General features: G+C 40.6%; 1 protein-coding gene across 29 annotated transcripts in view; it reads left to right on the forward strand.

The window, feature by feature from the left end:
- Positions 1 to 25,849, forward strand: part of SHLD2 (shieldin complex subunit 2) — a 96,556-nt gene that overhangs the window by 42,154 nt on the left and 28,553 nt on the right. For 11 of the 29 annotated variants that reach the window (XM_063780825.1, XM_063780823.1, XM_063780820.1 and 8 more), the window contains 2 exons: positions 14,296 to 15,825; positions 21,008 to 21,115. In XM_063780825.1, the coding sequence (XP_063636895.1) occupies positions 14,301 to 15,825; positions 21,008 to 21,115 (1,633 nt within the window). In that variant the 5' untranslated portion in view covers positions 14,296 to 14,300. Of the gene's footprint in view, positions 1 to 13,992; positions 14,103 to 14,295; positions 15,826 to 19,653; positions 19,798 to 21,007; positions 21,116 to 25,849 lie in introns of those variants that run through there. The other 18 variants (XM_063780819.1, XM_063780821.1, XM_063780818.1 and 15 more) reach the window with 4 other exon arrangements.

Raw genomic sequence — 25,849 nt, forward strand, 5'->3', positions numbered from 1 at the left:
AATGTCTGGTGTGTAATAAAAAGTTACAAGACACAAGAAAAGCAAGAAAATGTGATCAAAGGTCAAGAGAAGAAATAGTCAGTAGAAGAAGACCCAGAGATGATCCAGATTTATCAGAATTATCAGACAGGGATTTAAAGATAATTATGAAAAAAATGCTAGATGATTGAATGATAAAGGTTAACAATATGCTTGAAAAGATGGGGATTTCTGTAGAGTCATGGAAATTATGCCAAAGAACCAAGTTGAAATTCTATTAAATAGAGGTGAAAAATATACTAGCAGAGACCAGGGAAAACAAAAAAAAGGAAAGAAAAGAAAAGGAAAGGGAAGGGAGGGGAGGGAAGGGAGAAAGAAAAATATACTAGCAGAAATGAATTCATTACATGGGCTTAACAGTTTATGGACATAGCAGAAGAAGGAATCAGTGAATATGAAGACAGATTGGAAAGAGAAAAGACAGAAAAAGTCAGGGAGGGGTAGAAAAGAGATTTTAGATCTGTGGGATAATATCAGATGGTCTAACATATGTGTAATTGGAGTTTCAGAAGGAGAGAAGAGAATGTGGCAGAAGACATATTTGAAGAGAATGCTCAGGAACTTCTAAAATTGATGAGGTCATCAATTCACAAATGGAAGAAGTTCAGCAAATCCCAAGCAAGTTAAATACAAAACAAAAATAAGCCAACAAATTTTAAAATCCCATATATAGGCATATCGTAATCAAACTGCTGAAAATTGAAGATGGAAGAGATCTTACAAGCAACAGGAGAGCAACAGGAGAATAAAAGACACATTAGTTATGTGAGAATGGCAACATGGGTTATGGCTAATCCATGTTTTCGGACCAGAAAAAAATGGAGTCTTAGCTGAGCATGGTGGCACATACTTGAACCCAGGAGTTCGAGTCCAGCATGGGTAAAGTAGTGAGACCCCACCTCTATTTAAAAAAGAAAAGAAGTCCAGGCACGGTGGCTCACACCTGTAATCTCAGAACTTTGGGAGGTGGGCAGATCACAAGGTCAAGAGGTCGAGACCATCCTGGCCAACATGGTGAAACCGCGTCTCTACTAAAAATACAAAAATTAGCCAGGTGTGGTGGTGCACACCTGTAGTCCCAGCTACTCGGGAGGCTGAGGCAGGAGAATCACTTGAACCCAGGAGGTGGAGGTTGCAGTGAGCTGAGATCACGCACCACTGCACTCCAGCCTGTCGACAGAGCGAGACTCAGTCTCAAAAACAAAGAAAGAAAAGAAAAGAAAAAATAGAATGTTAAATACAATGGGATGACATCCATAAAGAGCTGAAAGAAAAAAAAAAAAACAACCTGTTAACCTAGATTTCTATGACCAGCAGAAATAGCCTTCAAAAATAATGGCAAAATAAAGACTTTTTGGACATATCAAGAAGGGAAAGAATTTGTTTCCAGCAGACCTGGACTCAAAAAACATTAAAACATACACATTAACAAGATGTGGGTTTTACAGCATATATGTGATTATACAACCATGAAAGAACAAAAAGGAGGAGATGGAATTATACTGTCATATATTTCTTACTCTGTGAAAGGAGACTGTAGTAACTTCTGGATGCATATGTAATCTCTAGAACAAGCACTAAAAACACAAACAGGGATACCATAAAGTCAGTACATCTGCCCAAGAGGGATTAACTGCTACGAGAATCATTCTCCTACAGTAAACAGCTAGAAAACAGGACAAAAATACATGAAACAACTGTTTTCAGACATTGGACAACAGGCAGCACAGGATAGTGATCCCTGAGAGAAGGGAAATAACTGATATGAACCCTACAGGGGTTCCTATAGGCAGTTTCCAGATTGTAGCACAGAGTAGGGGAATCCAAATAGAGCCCAGGAGAGTTTGGAGAAGTCAAGGCAACTAGAATTTGTGGGGCAGAAAACAAGAATAAAAGGAACTACACAGAAATCTATAGAAGTAAGAGAATCTTTGATTGGACACTCATCTGCACATGCAAAGTGTGGAAGTCAGCAGTGCTGGAGAAAGTCACACTGGAAATCAAAACTCTGAACAATTCCAGGAGCTCACACAGAGCTGGGAATAGTTTATGTTTCCATTAGGCATAGTGGAGAGACTGTTTCATACAAAGGACATTGGCTAGAGTCTTCAAAGTGGGGTTAAATTAGCTATAGACTAAAGGCCTTTCTAAACCTACCCTAAGCTTCAAGGCAGGTTTTGAAAGGACCAGGCTGATTCTAAGTAACTCAATTATGTGCCAAAACTAAACTCTTTTAAAGAATACAGTAAAAGCCAGCACCTAACAATTAAAATGTTCAGCATTAATAATATATTAATGAAAGATTACTAGGCATACAAATAAAAAGCAGGAAAATGACCCATAACCAGGAGAAAAATCAATAGAAAAGAGACCTAGAAATGTGGAATTATTAGAAATAATTCTGATGATTGAATTATCAGCCAAATATGTTAATACAAGTATTATAATGACTAGTAGAGAAATGAATGATAGATAAAAAGACACAAGCCAGATGTGGTGACTCACGCCTACACACTTGAGGGTGGGCAGATCAGCTTGCCCAACATGGCAAAACCCTGTCTCTACTAAAAATACAAAAATTAGCGGGTGTGGTGGGATGTGCCTGTAATTCCAGCTTGGGAGGCTGAGGCACGAGAATTGCTTGAACCTGGGAGGCAGAGGTTGCAGTGAGCTGAGAACATGCCACTGTACTCCAACCTGGGTGACGGAGTGAGACTTTGTCTCAAAAAAAACCAAAAGACTCACAAGTAGTATCTAAAGATGAAAAATACTAGATATAATATCCAAAACTGGGGGAAAAACTGGATGTGATTAACAGCAGATTAGACACTGCGGAAAAAAAGATCATTAAATGTGAAGGTATAGCAGTAGAACCTATTCACATTGAAGCACAAAGAGAAAAAAAATACTAGAACAAAGTTAATAGAACATCAGTAACCTGTGGGACAATAGCAAGTTGCCTAATACATGTATAATTGGAGTTCCAGAAAAGTGGGGAAAGGTAGAAAGCAATTACTTTAGGAAATAGTGTCTGGGTGGCCGGGTGGGTGGCTCACACTTGTAATCCTAGCACTTTGGGGGCCGAGGGGGGTGCAGATCATTTGAGATCAGGAGTTTGAGACCAGCCTGTCCAACATGGTGAAATCTCTTCTCTACTAAAAATACAAAAATTAGCTGGGCTTGGTGGCATGCGACTGTAATCTCAGCTTCTTGGGAGGCTGAAGCATGAGAATTGCTTGAGCCAGGGAGACGTAGGTTGCAGTAAGCCAAGATCATGCCACTACACTACAGCCTGGGCAACAGAGTGAGAACCTATCTCAAAAAAAAAAAAAAAAAAAGAAAAAAATAAGAAAATAGTGGCTCATCATGGTGGCTCATGCCTGTAATCCCAGCACTTTGAGAGGCTGAGATGAGAGGATTTTTTGAGCACAGGAGTTCAAGACCAGCTTGGGCAATTTCCTTAAAAAAGAAAAAGAAAAACAGTGACTATAAATTTTCCAAATCTGATAACCATAAACTCTCAGATCCAAGAAACTCAGTGAACTCTAAATAGAATAAACAAATATAATCATACCTAGGTATGTAATAATAAAATTAGTGCCAGTCATGGTGGCTCACGCCTGTAATCCTAACACTTTGGGATGCTGAGGCCTGGAGTTTGAGACCAGCCTGGGCAACATAGTGATACCCCTATCTCTACAAATATTAAAAAATAGAAATATAAAAAGTTAGCCAGGCATGGTGGCACTTGTCTGTAATCCCACTTACTTGGGAGGCTGAGGTGGGAGGATTGCTTGAGCTCAGGAGGTCAAGGCTGCAGTAAGCCATAATTGTATTCCACCCAGGGTGATAAAGCATGACGGGAGATCCTGTCTCAAAACAAAACAAAACCAAAAAAAGGCGAGGCACAGTGACTCACACTTGTAATCCCAGCATTTTGGGAGGTCAAGGTAGGATGATCGCTTGAGCCCAGAAATTGGAGACAAGCCTGGGCAACATAGTGAGACCCTGTCTCTCAAAAAAAAAATTTAAAAAGGCGGGCATGGTGGCATGGGCCTGTAGTCCTATCTACTCAGGTGGCTAAGGTGGGAGGATTGCTTGAGCTTGGGAGGTTGAGGCTGCAGTGAACTGTGTTCGTGCCACTGCACTCCAGCATGGGAGACAGAGCAAGATCCTTTCTCAATAATAACACATAAACCAATGTTACAATTAGAAGAAATAAATTCTGGTGTTCGGTTTTTTTTTTTTTTTTTTCTGAGATGGAGTTTCGCTCTTGTTGCCCATGCTGGAGTGCAATGACATAGTCTCGGCTCACTGCAACCTCCACCTCCTGGATTCAAGATGATTCTTTTCCCTCAGCCTCCCAAGTAGCTGGGATTACAGGCGCGTGCCACCACACCCAGCTAATTTTCATATTTTTAGTCCACCACGTTAGCCAGGCTGGTCTCAAACTCCTGATCTCAAATTCTGGTGTTCTGTTGCACAGTGGGGTGAGTATAGTTAAGAGTAAAATATTATTACAAAATAGCTGGAAGAGGGGCTTTTGAATGTTCTTTCACAAGTGAGAAATGCAGGAGGTGATGGATACACTAACTGCTCTGATTGGATCATTATGCAACATGGATATGTATCAAAACATCGAATTGTGGCCCAGCACGGTGGCTCATGCTGGTAATTCCAGCACTTTGGGAGTCTGAGGTGGGTGGATCACCTGAGGTCAGGAGTTCAAGACTAGCCTGGCCAACATGGCGAAACCCCGTCTCTACTAAAAATACAAAAATTAGCTGGGTGTGGTGGTGCATGCCTGTAATTCCAGCTACTCGGGAGACTGAAGCGGGAGAATTGCTTGAACCTGGGAGGCAGAGGTTGCAGTGAGCTGAGATTGCGCCATCGCACTCCAGCCTGGGCAACAGAGCAAGACTCCATCTCAAAAAAAATATATATATATCAAATTGTACCCCATAAGTACGTACAATTACAATATGACAGTTTAAAAAATAAATTTCAAAAAATTCTCTTGTACTTACCAGCTGAATAAAAAATAAATTTTTAAAAGGAGAGAAGTCTTCTTAAAAACCAGTTATTTACCCCATCATTAAGTTATAATGAACTTTCTTATAGGAATTCTTTGATAAGGAAGCTCCTTTATGCTGAAGTTTTATTCTTTTCATACCTCTTTAGATAAATCAGTGCTTTGGGAGCATATGTCATATGACTCAATGGCAGTGTTCTAACTTGGATTCTAGCTCCACATTGTGCAAAGGCAAAAAACCAGAGAGTCAGTGTGGTAGTTAAGAACTTATGTTCTGCTGTTTGATTTCCTACATGCCAGTACTCCCTCCACTACCTGCAGTCTTCCTGACCTGGGGCAAGTTCCTTTTGTAAACTCTGTTTTCTAGGGGGATGGTGGTGGAAGAAGGATGGTGATTTGAGCCAGGCAGTAGCAGGTGGAGGTGGAGAAAAGTGGTCAAACCCTGAATGAACGTTAAAGATAGGACCAAAAGGATTTGATGAGAAATTGGAAGTAGAGCACGGGGAAAAAGAAAGATATCAGTGATGATGCCAAGGTTTTTGGCCTGGGGAATTGGGATAGTGGAGTTGTTATTTGCTGAGTGTGACTTTTCACAAAGGAATGTCAAGGCGTAAGTAGCAAAGTTCTTTTTTTTTTTTTTTTAAATTTTTCTTGATTGTGTTTGTTTTGTTTTTCATCTTTTGCGGGAGGTGGGTGGAGATGAAAGCAAGCACAGGGGTTGGCAGGCATACCCCTGGCACCTACCTGTGAGTTCATGATTACTAGTCTTAAATTCAGTCCTTTTTATTTTTCCTTTTTTTTTTTTTAGAGACAGTGTCTCTGTCATCCAGGCTGGAGTGCAGTGGCACAATCACGGCTTACTGTAGCCTTGACCTCCCAGGCTCAGGTGATCCTTTCACTTCAGCCTCCTGAGTAGCTGGGACTACAGGCACATACCACCCTACCCAGCAATTTTTTTTTTTAAATTTTTTGTAGCGACATAGTCTTACCATGTTGCCTAGGCTGGTCTCGAACTACTGAGCTGAAGCAACCTGTCTGCCTCAGCCTCCCAAAGTAAAGTACTGTAATTACAAGCTTGAGCCACTATGCGTGGCCAAATTCTGGCCTCTTGATGTTGCATGGTGTGGATGGGGAGGTGAAGTGTGATATTTTAGGAATTTGAGGATTTCTTCTTCGACATTAGGCGTGACATTGGACAAATGACATCTGGGCTGAGACATTTTCTATTAATGCTGGATCCAAAAAACTCTTATCCCATTGTCTCATAGCTTCATTACACAGACCTGGCAGCCATGATCCTCTTTTTATCCCCCTTAGTTGTCAAACATGGGTTCTCTGTCTTACCTTATTTGAGTCTTACCTCAGTCTTGAGAGTCTCAAATGTATATCATAGTTTTTAGACAAAATTCAACCTTATTTCAGTTAGTATTTCATTGTTATTTAAATATTTTAACAGGAAAACTGAGCAATGTTTCCCTTTACCTGTTAATCCTGTTATAATATTTTAGATAAAGTGTATTAGAAGGCACATTCTTCATTAATAGAATATTTATTCATGTGTTTATATGGTTCTTAACTAGGAATACCATATAGTCTATCTCCAACCCTTTGAGAAGGAAAAAAGATACTGACTAAACAGGACACCAGAAGAGCATGCCTAAACTAGGACTGTTCTGGGCAAATCAGAAGGCATGTTCACCTTATTCTTTTTATTCTTTCTTTTTTTGTGTGTGTGTGTGACGGAGTCTCGCTCTGTCGCCCAGGCTGGAGTACAGTGACGCGATCTTGGCTCACTGCAACCTCCACCTCCTGGGTTCAAGCGATTCTCCTGCCTCAGCCTCCTGAGTAGTGGGACTACAGGCACATGCCACCATGCCTGGCAAATTTTTTGTGTTTTTAGTAGAGACGGGGGTTTCGTCGTGTTAGCCAGGATGGTCTTGAACTCCTGACCTCATGATCTGCCCACTTCGGCCTCCCAAAGTGCTGGGATTACAGGCATGACCCACTGCACCTGGCCTCACCCTATTCCTAAGGCCAGAAAACCAGCTAGAGTAAAGTTCACTTTCTGTTTGAGTGCTTGGACTTTATTGGGAGAAGGCAAATGCCCTGGAACAAGAGTGAAAGGGAGAAATTCCCGTTGTATTGCAAGCCAGAATAAGAGAGGCTCACCCGCACTGGCCTAAGGCATCTCAGTTGTTGATGAGAATGTGATTACAGATGTCTCACTTGAATACCAAAGACAATTGCAAAGGAAATTAAAAGTTATGCAAAGAGAGTTGAGAAGTCAGTTGTCTGCTCACAGGTTGGCTTTAGTGGCTATTACTTTGAGATACTAAATGAGCAATAGCTTTAAACTTCAACTGTTTTTGTTTCTGAGGAAAAAAATCATCTTATATCCTTTCATAAGTCGCATAAAATGTGGACATTTTCTATTATTTTAAAGAGTAAATTTAGGTACAAGCATTTACTAATTTTTTTTTTTTTTTTTTTTTTTTTTTTTTGAGATGGAGTCTCGCTTTGTTGCCCAGGCTGGAATGCAGTGGCGCAATCTTGGCTCACTGCAAGCTCCGCCTCCCTGGTTCACGCCATGCTCCTGCCTCAGCCTCCAGAGTAGCTGGGGACTACAGGCGCCCGCCACCACGCCCAGCTAATTTTTTGTATTTTTAGTAGAGACGGGGTTTCACCGTATTAGCCAGGATGGTCTCGATCTCCTGACTTCATGATCTGCCCGCCTCAGCCTCCCAAAGTGCTGGGATTGATTACAGGCGTGAGCCACTGCTCCCGGCCTGTAATTCTTTTTTTTTTTTTTTTTAGACGGAGCCTCGCTCTGTTGCCCAGGCTGGAGTGCAGTGGCGTGATCTTGGTTCACTGCAAGCTCTGCCTCCCGGGTTCATGCCATTCTTCTGCCTCAGCCTCCCGAGTAGCTGGGACTACAGGGGCCCACCACCACGCTCGGCTAATTTTTTGTATTTTTTAGTGGAGACGGGGTTTCACCGTGTTAGTCAGGATGGTCTCGATCTCCTGACCTCGTGATCCGCCCTCCTCAGCCTCCCAGCATTTAGTAATTCTTAAAAGAGTTCAGCATGAATATACACAGTACGTGGGTTATTAGTACTGTGTTGTTAACACAAATGAACTATGATAGCAAATTGAATTTGGTTCAATCAGGTCAAAGAATAAAAGGATGATTTTCTTTAACCACCAGCAAGGGATAGTATAATGAACCCCATGCAACTATCACTTAACTTCAATAATTTCAAGTTTGAGTAAGTTGCAGAGTAGTAATTTGAACCCACATCTCTCTTGTTCCAAATCCCTTGCTTTTAATTACAATCCCATGTGGCTTCTTTGTCATTTGATGCTATTGAGCAACTTTATGATTTTTTTGGTGTTTTTGGTAAAATAGACATGAAAAGGCATTACTACAGGGAGTTTTTTCACTCCCTGGTAATAAGAGGGGAAAAGCACTCTCTTTTAATGATACATGTTTTGTAATAAGCATTTTTTTTAGTTGCAGTGTTCTGCAAAGACAAAACCTGCTGATACAGTTCATCCTGTTTTAGAAATCTTTGACCCATTCATCAGACTCTGACCACTCTAAAGATAAAGGATTATGGTTGTATTGGTTTTTCCTACTGAAGCGGCCTTCTGCAGATTGAGAAATTGTATAATTATTAACTGCGGTAATGGAGATGTACTTGCAAGTTTCATCTGGTATCTTAATGAGCTTTAACCCTCTGAATACACCTAAAACATATCCTAGAATTATTGAAATTAATCAGTTGTCCATAACTTTTCTGTCTGTATAATTTGGCTATCATACATATTTTGTTTCCCCCTGCCCTTGCCAGTTTCCATCCTCCTACTCACATACTCACAACTCCTATAAATTGGAGTATTTAGTAGCAGTAGCCTTTGGTATAAACACTTTTTAAAAATTTACTATTTTTTGAATTAATAGGGCCACTTTCTAGTCAAATTTTTTTTTGGGGTGGGTGAGGAGGGTAGGGTAACAGTTCCACACTTACAAGGGTATTTGTTTAGACCAAGCTTGTTCAACCCACAGCCTGTGGGGCTGCATGTGGTCCAGGACGGCTTTAAATGCAACCCAACATGAGTTTGTAAACTTTCTTAAAACATTATGAGTTCTTTTTGAGATTTTTTTTGAGACAGAGTCTCGCTCTGTTGTCCAGGCTGGAGTGCAGTGGCCCGATCTTGGCTCACTGCAACCTCCACCTCCTGGGTTCAAGCGATTCTCCTGCCTCAGCCTCTGGTGTAGCTGGGATTACAGGTGTGTGCCATCACTCCAAGCTAATTTTTGTATTTTTAGTAGAGACGGGGTTTTACCATGTTGGCCAGGCTGGTCTCAAACTCCTGACCTCAAGTGATCTGCCCACCTCGGCCTCCCAAAGTGCTGGGATTATAAGCTTGAGCCACCGCGCCCAGCCTGCGATTTTTTTTTTTAAGCTCATTAGCTATCATTAGTGTTAACTATATTTTATGTGTGGCCCAAGACAATTCTCCTTCTTCCATTGTGGCCCAGGGAAGCCAAAAGATTAGACACCCCTGATTTAGACAAATAAGTGAAGGCACACTGAAATAACAGTTATATATAATAACCTTGTGCCGCCCAGCGCGGTGGCTCATGCCTCTAATCTCAGCACTTTGGGAGGCCGAGGCGGGCGGATCAGCTGAGGGTGGGAGTTCGAGACCAGCCTGACTTACATGGAGAAACCCCATCTCTACTAAAAATACAAAATTAGCTGGGCATGGTGGTGCATGCCTGTAATCTCAGCTACTTGGGAGGCTGAGGCAGGAGAATCGCTTGAACCCAGGAGGCAGAGGTTGCAGTGAGCTGAGATCGTGCCATTGCACTCCAGCCTGGGTGACAAAAGCGAGACTCTGTCTCGAAAAAAAAAAACAAAAAACAAAAAAACCTTGTGTTTTATGGATCTCACATTCATCTCAGATATTTCTTGCCCTGGGAGATCCTCTGAATTCTCAGGACTGCTTCATGTCATCCCTTTATGCTCTACTATCTTCCCCTGCCTAGAAGGCAAGTAGGGCTTTGAATCTCGCCTTTGATTCTACTGTGATCCTATCAAATATAGTAATGCTAGAAATATAGGTCTGAAGTTTGGGAGAGAGATTGGCTCAGTATAGATATGTAAAGCACAGTTGGATATGTGGTAGTTATATGAATGGGATTGGATGAAATTCTCTAGAGGTGTGTGGAATGGAAAGAGGTGGCCCAAGGAGGAAGAGAGAGAGAGAGAAATTGGAGAGGTAGAACAATTTAGGAAAGAGTAATGTTCTAGAAACTAAGGAGAGAGTTTCACAACTGCAGTGGTGAAGCACTGTGAGTTCTTATTTGGCAATTTGGACTTCATTATTGTCTTATCACAGATAGGAAATGAAAGGTTGCAGAACATTTAGGAGAAAATATTAAGTGAGGACACAGAAGCAGTAAATGTCGTATACACCTTTTAAACATTTTGGAGATTACCCATAGTAGGCCTGTCCCTTGGGTAAGGCAATTAGGGCAGCTTTCCTGGGCCCTATTTTGGGGTGGGGAATGACTCGGGGACTTTATTATATGACTTTTTTTCTGAACATTAATAAAATTCAGTTCCAAAATTTTGTGATTAACTGTAGTCCTAAGAGCCTACGAAAAATGCAGATAATGGGCAGTTCCACATTGGTTGAACTGCCCCAGGCTTCTCTCTTCCAGAGATGCTGTCCCTTCCTTTTAATCCTGTAGTAGCTCCTATCACTTTTTTTTTTTTTTTTTTGAGACAGAGTCACCCAGACTGGAGTGCAGTGGTGTGATCTCAGCTCACTGTAACTTCTGCCTCCTGGGTTCAAGCGATTCTCATGCCTCAGCCTCCTGAGTAGCTGGGATTACAGGTGCGTGCCACCACACCTGGCTAATTTTCATATTTTTACGGGATTTTACCATGTTGCCTCGGCTAGTCTTGAACTCCTGACCTCAGGTGATCCACTTGCCTCAGCCTCCCGAAGTCCTGGGATTACAGGTGTGAGCCAAGGCTCCTGGCCTCCTGTCACTTTTTATAATTGTCAGTTTGTTTTTCCTCTCAGAAATTAAGCTCCTTAAAGTTCTCTATTATTGTTTTGAATTCCCAGGGCCTAGCATAATGCCCAGCACGTAATGTTGAGTGTTTGTTACGTAAGTGATTGAAGGAATAATCCAATACATATCTGTCTTAAGTACAAAAGAATTCCAATATGGTGGTCTCACAGAGTCAAAAAAGCGGAATGTTTCAGAAAAGAGGGATTGATAAACAGTTTCAAATGGTAGTAAAAGTATTGAAAACTGACCTTTGGATTTGGCTTCTAGAAGGTCATTGGTTTCCATAGTGAAAACTTTTATAGCAAAATGGTTGGAGTAGAAGTGGTTGAAGATTAAAGGAGAAATGAGATGTAAGAAACAACAAACAAGTTTGTGGGGGGGGGGTTGGTTTTATTTTTAAAGATTTGTAGCTGAGCATGACAGTATGTATCTATAGTCCCAGCTATTTGGGAGGCTGTGGCTGGATGATAGCTTGAGCCCAGCAGCTTGAGGCTGCAGTGAGCCATGATTGCACCATTGCACTCCAGCCTGGGTGACAGAGAGAGACCCTAACTCAAAAAATAAAATAAAATAAAGATTTGAAGCTAAAGGGAAGAAACCATTGGAGAAGAAAGCCAAAGATCTGATGGAGGAGAATTCATTATCATGGTAATGTTATGCATTTGATTTGCATATATCTAAGTATTCCCACCAACTTTTTTTTTTTTTTTTTTTTGAGACAGAGTCTCACTCTGTCACCCAGGCTGGAGTGCTGGAGTGCAGTGGCATGATCTTGGCTCACTGCAACCTCCCGAGTTCAAGCGATTCTCCTGCCTCAGCCTCCCTAGTAGCTGAGACTACAGGCTTGTGCCATCACGCCCTGGTAATTTTTGTGTTTTTAGTAGAGATGAAGTTTCGCCATGTTGGCCAGGCTGGTCTCGGACTCCTGACCTCAGGTGATCCTCCCACTTTGGCCTCTCAAAGTGCTGGGATTACAGGCGTGAGCCACCATGCCTGGCCCCAACCAACATTTCAAGATAATATATTTCTCCTTCCACTTGGGTTTGATATATTAATGTATTTTGAACTTGAAGGCTTTTGCTGTGCTATTTGGGGCCCCTAGTGGTAAATCTAATAATGACATGCAATAGAACAGCTAATATACCAGTTATTCCTTACGAAGGTTATTCTTTCTATGAGGATTAAATGAGGTTGGAATATGCAGTTATAGCAATAGTAGTGATTCTTAATCATTTTTTTAAAGAGAGGGTCTCGCCAGGCACGGTGGCTCACACCTGTAATCCCAACACTTTGGGAGGCCAAGGTGGGTGGATCACTTGAGGTCAGGAGTTTGCGACCAGCCTGGCCAACATGGTGACACCCCATCTCTACTAAAAAAACTAAAATTAGCTGGGCGTGGTGGTAGATGGCTGTAATCTCAGCTACTCAGTAGGTTGAGACAGGAGAATTGCTTGAACCTGGGAGACAGGAGGTTGCAGTGAGCTGAGATCGCGTCATTGCACTCCAGACTGGGTGACAAGAGCAAAACTCTGTCTCTAAATAAATAAATAAATAAATAAAGGGTCTCACTTTGTTACTCAGACTGAAGTGCAGTGGTGTGATCATGGCTCACTGCAATGTCCGCCTCTCAGGCTCAAGTAATCCTCCCACCTCAGCCTCCCTAGTAGCTGGGACTATAGGTGTTCCACCACTATGTCCAGTTAATTTTAAGAAATTTTTTAGTTTTTAAATATTTTTGTAGAGATGGTGGTCTTACTATGTTGTCCAGGCTGGCCTCGAACTCCTGGTCTCAAGTGATCCTCCCACCTCGGCCTCCCAAAGTGCTGGGATTACCGGTGTGAGCCACCATGGCTGGCCAAAAATGAGTAATTTTTTTTTTTTTTTTTTTTTTTTTTTGAGATGGAGTCTCGCTTTGTCGCCCAGGCTGGAGTGCAGTGGCGAGATCTTGGCTCACTGCAACCTCCTCTTCCTGAGTTCAAGCGCTTCTCTTGCCTCAGACTCCCAAGTAACTGAGACTTTAGGCACGGGCCATCACAGCTGGCTAATTTTTGTATTTTTAGTAGAGATGGGGTTTTGCCATCTTGGCCTGGCTGGTCTTGAACTCCTGACCTCAAGTGATCCACCCCCTTGGCCTCCCAAAGTGCTGCGATTACAGGCATGAACCACTGTGCTCTGCCCCAAAATGAGTAATTTAAAGGTGACTGTAATATAGTTAAACAAATGCCTCTTTCCCCATTCTTTACTAACTTGTTATTTAAATGGGGCAAGTTTTTACAACATAAGAAATAAACAGGCCAGGCGCGGTGGCTCACGCCTGTAATCCCAGCACTTTGACAAGCAGAGGCGAGTGGATTTCTTGAGGTCAGGAGTTTGAGACCAGCCTGGCTGACATAGTGAAACCCCGTCTCTACTAAAAGTACAAAAATTAGCCAGGCGTGGTGGCACAGACTGTAATCCCAGCTAATCAGGGGGCTGAAGCAGGAGAATTGGTTGAACCTGGGAGGCGGACGTTGCAGTGAGCCTAGATGGCAACACTGCAGTCCAGCCTGGGCAACAGAGCAAGACTCCATCTCAAAGGAAACAAACATACTAAAAACCTATTTACTTGTTTGATGTGAGTGTGCTTAGCTTTATTCCCCTTAAAGAGAGTCTTTTTTTGAGATGGAGTCTCACTCTGTTGCCCAGGCTAGAGTGCAGTGGTGCAATCTAGGCTCACTGCAACCTCCGCCTCCTGGGTTCACGCGATTCTTCTGCCTCAGCCTTCAAGTGGCTGGGACTACAGGTGTGTGCTACCACGCCCAGCTAATTTTTTGTTTTTAGTATAGACGGCGTTTCACGCTGTTAGGCAGGATGGTCTCAATCTCCTGACCTCGTGATCCACCTGCCTTGGCCTCCCAAAGAGCTGGGATTACAGGTGTGAGCCACTGCGCCCGGCCTAAAGTGAGTCTTTAGGTGAAAAATTTTTGTGAATATTGTGATTTCTCCTTAATAATTTCTTGTGTATTTATGAATTTTATATAATTAAATGGCATATCAAAAATATGAGATATTTTCTTTTGGTACATTATTAAGTTAATATCCATATGCAAAAATATGCTGACTATATTAATTTTGGATTTTTCATTTTTATCAGAAATCATGAGTGGAGGATCTCAAGTCCACATTTTTTGGGGTGCTCCAGTTGCTCCACTGAAAATCACAGTATCAGAAGACACAGCTTCTTTAATGTCTGTTGCTGACCCCTGGAAAAAAATTCAGCTTTTATACAGTCAACATTCTTTATATCTGAAGGATGAAAAACAGCACAAAAATCTTGAAAACTATAAAGTCCCAGAATCTATTGGTTCTCCAGATCTTAGTGGTCATTTCTTAGCAAACTGTGTGAATAGACATGTTCAGGTGAAAGATGACTTTGTACATTCTGTTTCTGAAACACAGAATATAGAATCCCAGAAGATTCACTCCTCTAGACTGAGTGATATAACTAGCTCTAATATGCAAATATGTGGATTTAAAAGCACAGTTCCGCATTTAACCGAAGAAGAAAAGTATCAAAAGCTTCTCAGTGAAAATAAAATGAGAGATGAACAGCCTAAACATCAGCCAGATATATGTGGTAAGAACTTTAACACAAATTTGTTTCAGTTGGGCCATAAATGTGCAGCTGTGTTGGATTTGGTTTGTAGTACTGAAAAAATTAATATAGGGCCTGAAGTGGTACAAAGAGAGTGTGTGCCAACAGAATATCATGAAATACAAAACCAGTGTTTGGGATTATTTTCCTCGAACGCAGTAGATAAGTCAAGGTCTGAAGCAGCAGTTAGGAAGGTCTCAGACCTTAAAATATCAACTGATACAGAATTTCTCAGTATAATTACCTCCAGCCAGGTTGCTTTTTTAGCTCAAAAGAAAGATAAAAGGCGGAGTCCTGTAAATAAAGGGAATGTAAACATGGAGACTGAACCAAAGGCAAGTTACGGGGAGATAAGAATACCTGAAGAGAATTCGATTCAGCTTGATGGTTTTACAGAAGCATATGAAAGTGGACAAAACCAAGCATATTCCCTTGAACTTTTTAGTCCTCTTTGTCCTAAAACAGAAAATAGCCGCATTCACATAAACTCTGATAAAGGTCTTGAAGAACATACAGGATCTCAAGAACTTTTCAGTTCTGAAGATGAACTGCCACCAAATGAGATACGTATTGAGTTGTGTAGCTCAGGAATACTGTGTTCCCAACTAAATACCTTCCACAAAAGTGCTATTAAAAGAAGCTGTACCTCTGATGATAAAGTGGGCCAGTCTGAAGCTCTATCTAGAGTCCTTCAAGTAGCTAAGAAAATGAAGTTGATTTCTAATGGAGGAGATTCTGCTGTAGAAATGGATCGGAGAAATGTGTCTGAATTTAAGAATATTAAAAAAACATCATTAATAAAAAACTGTGATTCTAAAAGCCAGAAGTATAATTGTTTAGTCATGGTGCTATCTCCATGCCATGTGAAGGAAATAAACATAAAATTCGGACCAAATTCTGGCTCTAAAGTGCCTTTAGCAACAGTTACAGTAATTGATCAATCAGAAACTAAGAAGAAGGTTTTTCTGTGGAGGACTGCAGCATTTTGGGCATTTACAGTGTTTCTTGGAGATATAATTTTACTCACAGGTGAGGTCATTATGGTATAGTGGTAGCTTATTTTATAAAGCTAAGTTTTGTTTGTTTTTGTTTTTCTCCCACTTAGTCTTTGAAGACTCTTTCTTTAGTCATTTGCCTCTTCTGAGCTCAGCATAATTGATCCCTTTATCGCATCTGCATTGTTCTCCTTTCCATTGTCCACTCTCCTGCCCATTGCCACTTCTGGGCCTCTGTTCTATCCTTCTCAGCTCTGTCCCTTCTTTCCACTTATCCCCTCCTTTAATAAGCCTTCCCTAGTCAGGTGGAGTGGGTCACACTTGTAATCCCAGCACTTTGGGAGGCTGAGGCAGGAAGATTGCTTGAGGCCAGGAATTTGAGACCAGCCTTGGCAACACAGAACCCGTCTCTACAAAAAATAAATTAAGGTTTGCGTGCCTGTAGTCCCAGCTACCCAGGAGGCTGACGCGAGAGGATTGCTTGAGCCCAGGAGGTTGAGGCTGCAGTGAGCTTTGATTGGGCCACTGCACTCCAGCCCGAGCAACAGAGTTAGACCTTTCTGCTTCTTTACCTAATGTCTAATAATGCTGTGCACATTGTGTTTTTACTGTGGGAACAGTTATTGATTTCTATTGCCTTATTTTATTATCAAAATTATATTAATTACACTTGGAAATATGGAAAGGAAAAAACTGGTATTATACCAACTTCATATAACCACCAATAGAGTTCTAGAGTGTTGCCTTCCAGTTATTTTCTCTGTTCTCCTTAAAATGTGTGTGCATGTGTGTATATATCACACATAGAAGCTCATATTTATTGGGAGCTTAGTTTGTGAGACCCTGTTTTAGATTTTACATGCATATTTCATTACAACAAGTATATGAGGAAGGTACTGATTTTTATCCCTACTTTTCAGTTGAGGAAGCTGAAGCCCAGAGAAGTAAAGTAACTTGTCCAATGTCATACATCTAGGAAGTGGCAAAGCTATAGTTTCTCCTAGACTCCAGAATTTATACTCTTACTATGTAGTTGTAGCCATAAAGAACATTTTGTTTTTTTAATTTTTAATTTATTTATTTTTAAGAGACAGAGTCTTGCTATGTTGCCAAGTGCAGTGGGTACTCACGGGCACAATCCCATTACTGATCAGCATGAGAATTTTTAAATTGTTATTTTTAATTTTTTGTTTGTTTGTTTAATAGGGACAGGATCTCACTGCATTACCCAGGCTGATCTCCAACTCCTGGGCTCAATTGATCCTCCTGCCGCAGCCTCCCAAAGTGCTAGGATTACAGGCGTGAGCCACCGTGCCCATGGTATTTTTAACATGCCCTTGTTTCCAACCTGGACCAGTTCACCCCTCCTTAGGGAACCTGTGGTCCTCCACTCCCAGGAGGTCACTATATTGATGGCAAGCTTAGTGCAGACACCTGATCGGCTACAACTCTGAACTCCTGGGCTCAAGTGAGCCTCCTGCCTCAGTCTCCCAAGTAGCCAGGACTGCAGGCATGCATGCCGCTGCACCCAGAGAGAATATTTAATTTTTTTTTTTTTTTTTTTGAGACAGTCTTGCTCTGTCACCCAGGCTGGAGCGCAGTGGCACAATCTTGACTCACGGCAACCTCCGCCTCCTGGGTGCAGGTGATTCTCCTGCCTCAGCCTCTCGAGTAGCTGAGATTACAGATGCAAGCCACCATGCCTGGCTAATTTTTGTATTTTTAGTAGAGACGGGGTTTCACCATGTTGGCCGGGCTGGTTTCGAACTCCTGTCCTCAGGTGATCCGCCCACCTCGTCCTCCCAAAATGCTAGGATTACAAGTGTGAGCCGCTGTGCCTGGCCAGAATATGTTTTGACCGAACACATCTAACATTGTGTTACATGTTCTTTGTTGATTTAAAATTGACACATGGTGTATTAGAGCAGGAGGAAGTTGATTAAGCTTAATAAAATATCTAAAGAAAGAATGTGATACAGAGGAGGTATTTAGAAAAAGAAAACTTCGAAGCAATATTGATAGTCCTACCAAATAGTTTACAGGAGGAATGAGAACCTTAGCTAATGTACCTTGGTGTTCCTGTAGGATTGTCAAGTACAATCTTTTTTTTTTTTTTTTTTGAGACGGAGTCTGGCTCTGGCACCCAGGCTGGAGTGCAGGGGCGCGATGTCTGCTCACTGCAAGCTCCGCCTCCCGGGTTCACGCCATTTTCCTGCCTCAGCCTCCTGAATAGCTGGGACTACGGGCGCCTGCCACCGTGCGCGGCTAATTTTTTTGTGTTTTTAGTACAGACAGGGTTTCACTGTGTTAGCCAGGATGGTCTCGATATCCTCACCTCGTGATCCGCCCGCCTCGGCCTCCCAAAGTGCTGGGATTACAGGCGTGAGCCACCGCGCCCGGCCGAGTACAATCTTTTATAAAGAGGTAAACACAAGATTGTAATGAACAGGCTTAGCATAGCCACATCCCACTGGCAGTATTAGCTAATATTATTTATATGTGATTATATTATTGGAGGTTCAATTCACCTAACTCCCTCTGTTCTGATTCAGTGCTTGCTGAATACCTCTTTGCTTGTGATTTGGCTTTCTAGTTGTAGAGCTGCCCACAGCATGAGAACAGGCTGAAATACTGTTTTTTTGGGCAATTAATGCCTCATTGTAAATGAAAAAATAATTTTTTTTTTCTTTAATTTGTTTCATTAATTGATTTAGTATGAGCTTATGTTGCAAAGCTGAAATCTAGTTTTGGAGTGTTAACAAAATTAAGTTTCCCAGACTGTAAAAGAGGGCTGGATCCCGGACCATGGTCATTTTACCGAGGCAATTAATGTTAGCAGGGACCTCTCAGGGGCCTTTTCCTTTTTCCTAGGTAGGTGTAAACTCAACTCTGCAATCTCTGTATTTTTTCCTAACATCTCTATAGTTGTTAACAACTAGGTAACATTCTCTCTGGTGGCTGAAATGCAATTTACTTAACCATTTTCCTATTATAAGACATTTAGATGATTTCTATGAACATTTTTTTTAAAAATCAGATTTTTTTGTCTTTAAGAAAAAGAGGATCTAGTTCACCGATTTCTGAATAAGTTTCTTTTGTGTGGAGCAGATGGAAATGTTGGGAAAAAAAAAGAAATCTACACTTTTCTGTTGTCCTAATGAGGCAGTGAACTTAGTTGGATAGCTTGGGTAGTTCATACTACCTATTGATATATACCCCCAAACAGAAATCTTCCTTTTTTTTTTTTTTTTTTGAGATGGAGTCTCGCTCTGTTGCCCAGGCTGGAGTGCAGTGGCACGATCTCGGCTCACTGCAACCTCTGCCTCCTGGGTTCAAGTGATTCTCCTGCCTCAGCCTCCCAAGTAGCTGGGACTACAGGAGCCCGCCACCACGCCTGACTAATTTTTGTATTTTTAGTAGAGACAGGGTTTCACCATATTGGCCGGGCTGGTCTCGAACTCCTGACCTTGTGATCTGCCCACCTCGGCCTCCCAAAGTTCTGGGATTACAGGCGTGAGCCATCGCGCCGGGCCCAAACTGAAAAATTTTAAGTAACAGATGTATTCCAGACCTTGTTGAATACCAACACAGTAGACAGTTTGCTATTATAACTTCTAGCAATAGAATGAAGAGATGCCAAAAATAAGGATTACCTAAGGGAGACTACTGACTAGAATTAGAAGAAGATGGGAGGCTTAACATTGGGAAACAACAGTGTTTAAAGGACAAACAGAATAAGGATTAGGAGCTGGGGCATGTCAGTGAGAGGGTAGGAAGGAGCCAGGAGGCCAGGGCGGGCTACCCATCCCCTCCATGCACCACTAGTGATTACCATGTCACTAATCCAACATATGCTTCACAGTCCTAGCTTTCAGAATGCTCTCCTTGAAATTTCTCGTCTGTTCCTTTTTTCTGAAGAACATGCATCCTGAATGTTGGATCATGAAAAGTCTTGAATGCTGTACTAGCTCTTCCTGGCTAGGCAGTGGGGAACCACTGTTTTTTAGTAAGTCACCTGAACTCATTAATGCTCTGATATATCACTCGCCTGAACTCATTAATGCTCTGATGAATGACTCATTAGCATTGTAAGAAATGGGTTGCAGGCGGGACAAGCACCTGTTGGGAGGGAAAGGAATGTGTAATGTAAAACAGTAGTAGTGGTGGGGCATGGGCACATTTAAGCAGCAGAGGGGTAGGTGGGGGCTGGTGGCAAGGAGTGGGAAGGGAGAGGCAAGATGACTTCAGATTTTAGTTTACTTGATTAGCAGCATAGCGTCAACAAATGAGTTGGGCGCTATGAAAGGAAAAGCAGGTTTGGACATTGCTGAGTTTGGGGAGCCAATGGAATATCCAGGTGGGAATTTCCATTAGGCAGTTGTAGGTAAAAGGTTCAAAAGCTGAGGAAAGGGTCTGGAATCTAAATCTGTAAGTAATCACTTGGAATTTATACATCCTTGGTTTTCTTTCCTATTATCTCTAAATTATTTCACTGTTGTTAATACATGTTTATACCTCTGACACTGTATGCTGATTAGATCCTGCCTTAGAGATAGCTCCCTTCCCCTCTTTCTCTTTACAGCTCACACGTTTTGCTCTACCTACAATTGTTTCTACCTGTTGGTATGTTTAGTTCTACCTGATTCTACTCTATCCGTCTTAGATATACAACTCTCTCTTTCCAGTTGGAAAATGTTCCCTACCTCCAAAGTCTTTCACTTTTAACTTATGTGGAAGATAATTATAGTGCTATTTAGGGAAAAATAATCAAGTGTGTTAAGAATGCCTTATATTCAGATATATTTATAGTAGAAGGGACCAGTTCATACTGAATATTATTACTCTCCTAGGCACTATGGCTTTGGAACCACTACTTTGCCTTCTGGTCCTAAAAAAAATTATTTTTAATGTATCAGAAATATACATGATAACATTTTCCTTATGTAAATAAAAACTATTAAACCTTTTTTATATAGAGCAGTGGACTTCCATACTGCTATCATTTGAATATAAAGAAGCAATTTTGTTAATTTACCTAGATTTAGATTTTAGATTTGCTGTTTTGTCATTTCGTGCCTTTAGGCAGGTTATTTAACCTATTTGATCTCTACTTGCTTGGTATATGGGAGGCATGCATAATATTTTGTTGTGACTAGTAGGTTAACCACATTGTGAAGGAATTTATGGCATGATCAGAATGTTTTTTCTCTCTCTAGATGTTGTTATTCATGAGGACCAATGGATTGGTGAGACAGTACTACAATCAACATTTAGCAGTCAGTTATTAAATCTTGGGAGTTATTCATCTATTCAGCCTGAAGAATGTAAGGCACATTTTAAATGAAGTAATGTATTAGTGTTTAAAGTATAAAAACATACTAGGAAAGATTAGGGTTAAAATGGTTCTTTTACAAAATGTTTTCTAAACAGTTGGAGAGTATTGGTTTCTTTTCATTAGTAAGAATGAAAATAGAATTTTAAGAAATGAACTTGTACATTGTAAATCACATTTATTTTAAGAAGTATTGGGTCTCATGTTTCGTTTTCTTAGGCCATCAGTATAGTGGTTCTTCACCTTTTAGGGAGTCAGAGACCTCTTTGAGAATCTATAGACCATTTCTCCAGAAAACTGGACTTATGTAGATAGGCACAAAATTTTGCTTATAATTCTAAAGCATTCCATGGACCTCTGAAGTTCTTCTGTGGAACTTCTGAGCCTCTGATTAAGAATCCTTGAGGTAATAAAAATGTATTGGTCTCGTATTCAGACAGCTGTGGTTTGAATCCTTATTCTCCTGTCTACCACTGCTAAGAAAAGCTATCTTTCTTCTTTAATGTCCAGTTTTCTCTTCTTTAAAAGAAGCTGTTTAATGAGGAAACTAGCAGCTATCTCCTCCTCTAGGAAATAAAATAACATAAAAAAAAGAAAGAAAACAAAGTAAGGGAAACAGTATAAACTTGTGGTTATGGTCACTGGACTCAGATAGACCAGGATTTGAATACTGGCCCTCTTACTTCCAGTCTTTGTCTTTAGGCAATTTATTTCACTTCACTATACTTTTGTCTCCTTTTCTGTGAAATGGAGATAAAAATACATATATACCTTATAGGGTTGTTATGAAGATTAAGTGAGAAAATGAATATAAGATGTTGAACCTGCACATAATGTAGTAGTAACATAGTAATATTAGAGGGAGAAATAATAAGCTAGCAAAATATATTTGATAAAATGCTGAAATATACAAGAAAATAGCTAGAGAAATATACTGATTATACAAGAAGATAACTGGAATAATAGGAAAGTTATAGGATATATATATATGGAAGATAGAGCATGGAATTCCAATCTTTGAATTCTTAAAGAAAGGCAGAGCAAGTAGAAGGGAAGAGCAACAATTAGAATAACAAGAACTGTGTTTGGAATGGGCAAGATTTCATTATATACTAGGGTGGCGCATCAGCAGAAAACCAACTCTGACATATTTCATAGACAACTAAAATAGAGTTCTTCATCTATCCAATATATATTTATTATGTGTTGACATTGTTTCAGGCACTGTGTTTACTGTACACTGGGGGTACAATGGTGCCTGTCCTCCTGGAGCTTATGTTCTCATGTGGAAGACAGACCAAAAAAAATGAATGAAACAGACATATAAGTAAAATATTTGCAGGTGATAATGAGTGCTATGAAGGAAACTAACAAAGGGTTAAGATACAGAATGCCATGGTTCTAGTTGAGAAGGATTGATCATGGAGTAGAATCAGGGTTAGGAAGTTGTTACAATAGCTGCAGTTGAGAGATAATGGGAGGCCAGTGGAGCTAAAGAGCCGAGATATATTTGTAAATAGAGTTGATAGGATTTTCTGATGATGTGGGTCTGGGGATCAGGGAAGAGGGACAATCTACTGCTACTGGATTACTGGTTTAAGTAACTAGGTAGCCTTTATTGGGAAAGACTGAGAGGGAACTGGTTTGTGGGGAAAAGGGCTATGTTTCAAGGCATGTTAAGTTTTAGATATCTTTGAGAGATTCAAGTGGAGATGTCATGTAAGAACTGGAAACAAAGTTCAGGACTCAGAAGACAGGTTTAAAATTAAGAGGCAAATTTTAGAGTTATTAGCATACAGATAATATTTCAAATTTAAAATTTTTTAAAATAATAAATATTATCTGTATAATTATAGAATCACAGGGGATTGCAAAAATAATACATAAAGTCCCATGAACTCTTCTTCTAGCTTCTCCCAATAGTGATATCTTATATAACTTTAGTACAATATCAACAACAGGAAATCAACATTTGTATAATACTGTTAACTAGTAATATACTAGGATACTTTCCCTTTCAGTATCAATAAATATAGTATCAGCCTGGCACAGTGGCTTATGCCTGTAATCCCAGCACTCTGGGTGGCTGAGGCAGGAGGATTACTTGGGCCCAGGAGCTCGACACCAGCCTGGATGATATGGTGAAACCTCATCTCTACTAAAAATATGGAAAAATTAGCCAGGTGTAGTGGTGCACACCTGTAGTTACAGCTACTGGGGAGGCTTAAGTGGGAAAGAAAGTTGAGGCTGCAGTGAGCCATGATTGTACCACAGCACTTCAGCCTGGGTGACCAGAGTCAGACCTTGTCTCAAAAAAACTTTTTTTCTTAAATAAATAAATATAGCATCAATACAGCATTATAATATGATTAATACTCTATCAATAAAATAGATACTTAGTCCTAATGCCAATGTCTTATTTAATAGAAAAGCACTCGAGGCATTGTCATTAAAACCAGGAAAAAGATAAGGATGTCCACTATCTCTGCAACTATTCATCTTATACTAGAATTATCAGCTAATGCACTTAGACAAGAAGAGGCATCTGGTCTGGTGCGGTGGCTCATGCCTGTAATCCCAGCACTTTGGGAGGCCAAGGTGGGCGGATCACTTGAGGCCAGGAGTTTGGGACCAGCCTGGCCAACATAGCAAAACCCTGTCTGTACTAAAAAGATGAAAAATTAGCCAGGTGTGGTGGTTCATGCCTGTGGTCCCAGCTACTCAGGAGGCTGAGGCATGAGAATTGCCTGAACCTGGGAGGTGGAGGTTGCAGTGAGCACCACTACACTGCACTGCAGCCTGAGCGACAGAGCGAGATTCGGTCTCCAAAAAAAAAAAAAGAAAGAAGAGGCATTTGAATGGATAAAGAAGAATGAAAATTATCTCTATTTACAAATGCTCTGATAACATACCTGCAAACTCCAGGGAATCAAAGTTAAAAGAAATTTAAATAATAAGATAATTCAGTGATATAACAGGATGCAAAATTAGTGTTAAAAAATATCATTAGGCTGAGTGCAGTGGTTTGCGTCTGTAATTCTAGCCCTTTGGGAGATGAAAGTGGGTGGAGAGCTTGAGCCCAGGAATTCAAGACCAGCCTGGGCTACAAAAAAGAAAAAGAAAAAGAAAAAAAAAAAAAGCTGGGTGTGGTGGCACACACCTGTGGTCCCAGCTGTTTGGGAGGCTGAGGTAAAAGGATTGCTTGAGCCCAGGCTGGGGGATGCGGTTGCAGTGAGCTGTGATTGCACCACTGTACTCCAGCCTGGGCAACAGAGCAAGGCCCTGTCTCAAAAAAAAAAATAATAATAATAGTAATTAGACTTAATATACACAAATAATAAACAGAGGGCATAATGATAGTGAAAAACTCATTTACTATAGTAATAAAGAAGATAGTTCAAAATACAGTTAACAAGAAATATGCAAAGCCTATATGAGGAAAAAATTTAAACACTCCAGAAAGTAATGAAGACATGAATAAATGGAAAGACATTCCCTGTTCTTGGATAGGATGACTCAACATTATAATGATGTCAGTTCTTCCTAAGTTAATATGTAAATTCAATGTAGTTCCAATGAAAATATATATGTTATGGCATATAAAAGTTGATACTAAAGCTCATATGGGAAAACAGACATGCAAGAATAGCTAGGAAAAGACTGACAAAGGAAAACTACAGAGGAGGGGAACTAGCTTTACCAGATGTTAAAACATACTATAAAGCCTCTGTAATTAAAACAGTGAAGTACTGATGCATGAATAGACAAGTAGACCAGTGGAACAGAGTAAGAAGATTAGAATTAGACCCACCTACATATAGCAATTTAATATACGACAAAGATAGTATCTGGAATCAGTGAGATAAAAGCTAACTTCTTAATAAATGGTGCTGAGACAACTGGGTAGCCATTTGGAAAAAAGGGAAAATTGGACACATATCTCACAACAAACAGTAATAAACACCATATGGATTAATAGTCTAAATGTAAAAAATAAAATCATGCAACAACAAGAAAGAAACCTGAATGAATCCTTTGTAATCTTGGTGTAGGGAAAGGCTTTTTCTTAATATTACTCAGAATCCAGGGGCAGTAGAAGATAAACTGATACATTTTACTATAGAAAAATAAATTTTGCATAACCAAAACACTATAAGCAAAGTCAAAAGACAACTGACAAACTTGGAGAAAATATTTGTAACATACAACAAAAGGCTAATATCCCTAATATATAAAGAACTTTTAAACCTTGAGTGACAAAGGCTGGGTGTGGTTGTTCACACTGGTAATCATAGCATTTTGGAAAGCTGAGGTGGGAGAATCACTTGAGCTCAGGAGTTTGAGTCCAGCCTGGGCAACATAGTGAGACCCTGTCTCTACAAAAAGTCAAAAAATCAGCCCAGTGTGGTGGTGCATGCCTATGGTCCCAGCTACGTAGGAGGCTGAGGCAGGAGGATTGTTTGAGCCCAGGAGGTCGAGGCTGCAGTGAGCTGTATTCTTGCCACTGCACTCTAGCCTGGCAAAAGGGAAAATGTGAAAAAGAGATGAACAGTCAGTTTTCAAAAAAAGATATAAAAATGGCTATCAAATATAACTTATTAGAGAAATTCAAATTAAAACTACATGGAGATACCATTTCTCACCTATCAGATTGGCAAAATTAAAAAAAAAAGCACATTCTGTTGGCGCAACTGTGAGGTAATGTGCCCTCTTATACATTGGTGGT

The sequence above is a fragment of the Pan troglodytes genome, chromosome 8 (genome assembly GCF_028858775.2).
Source record: "Pan troglodytes isolate AG18354 chromosome 8, NHGRI_mPanTro3-v2.0_pri, whole genome shotgun sequence".
NCBI classification, from domain to species: domain Eukaryota; kingdom Metazoa; phylum Chordata; class Mammalia; order Primates; family Hominidae; genus Pan; species Pan troglodytes.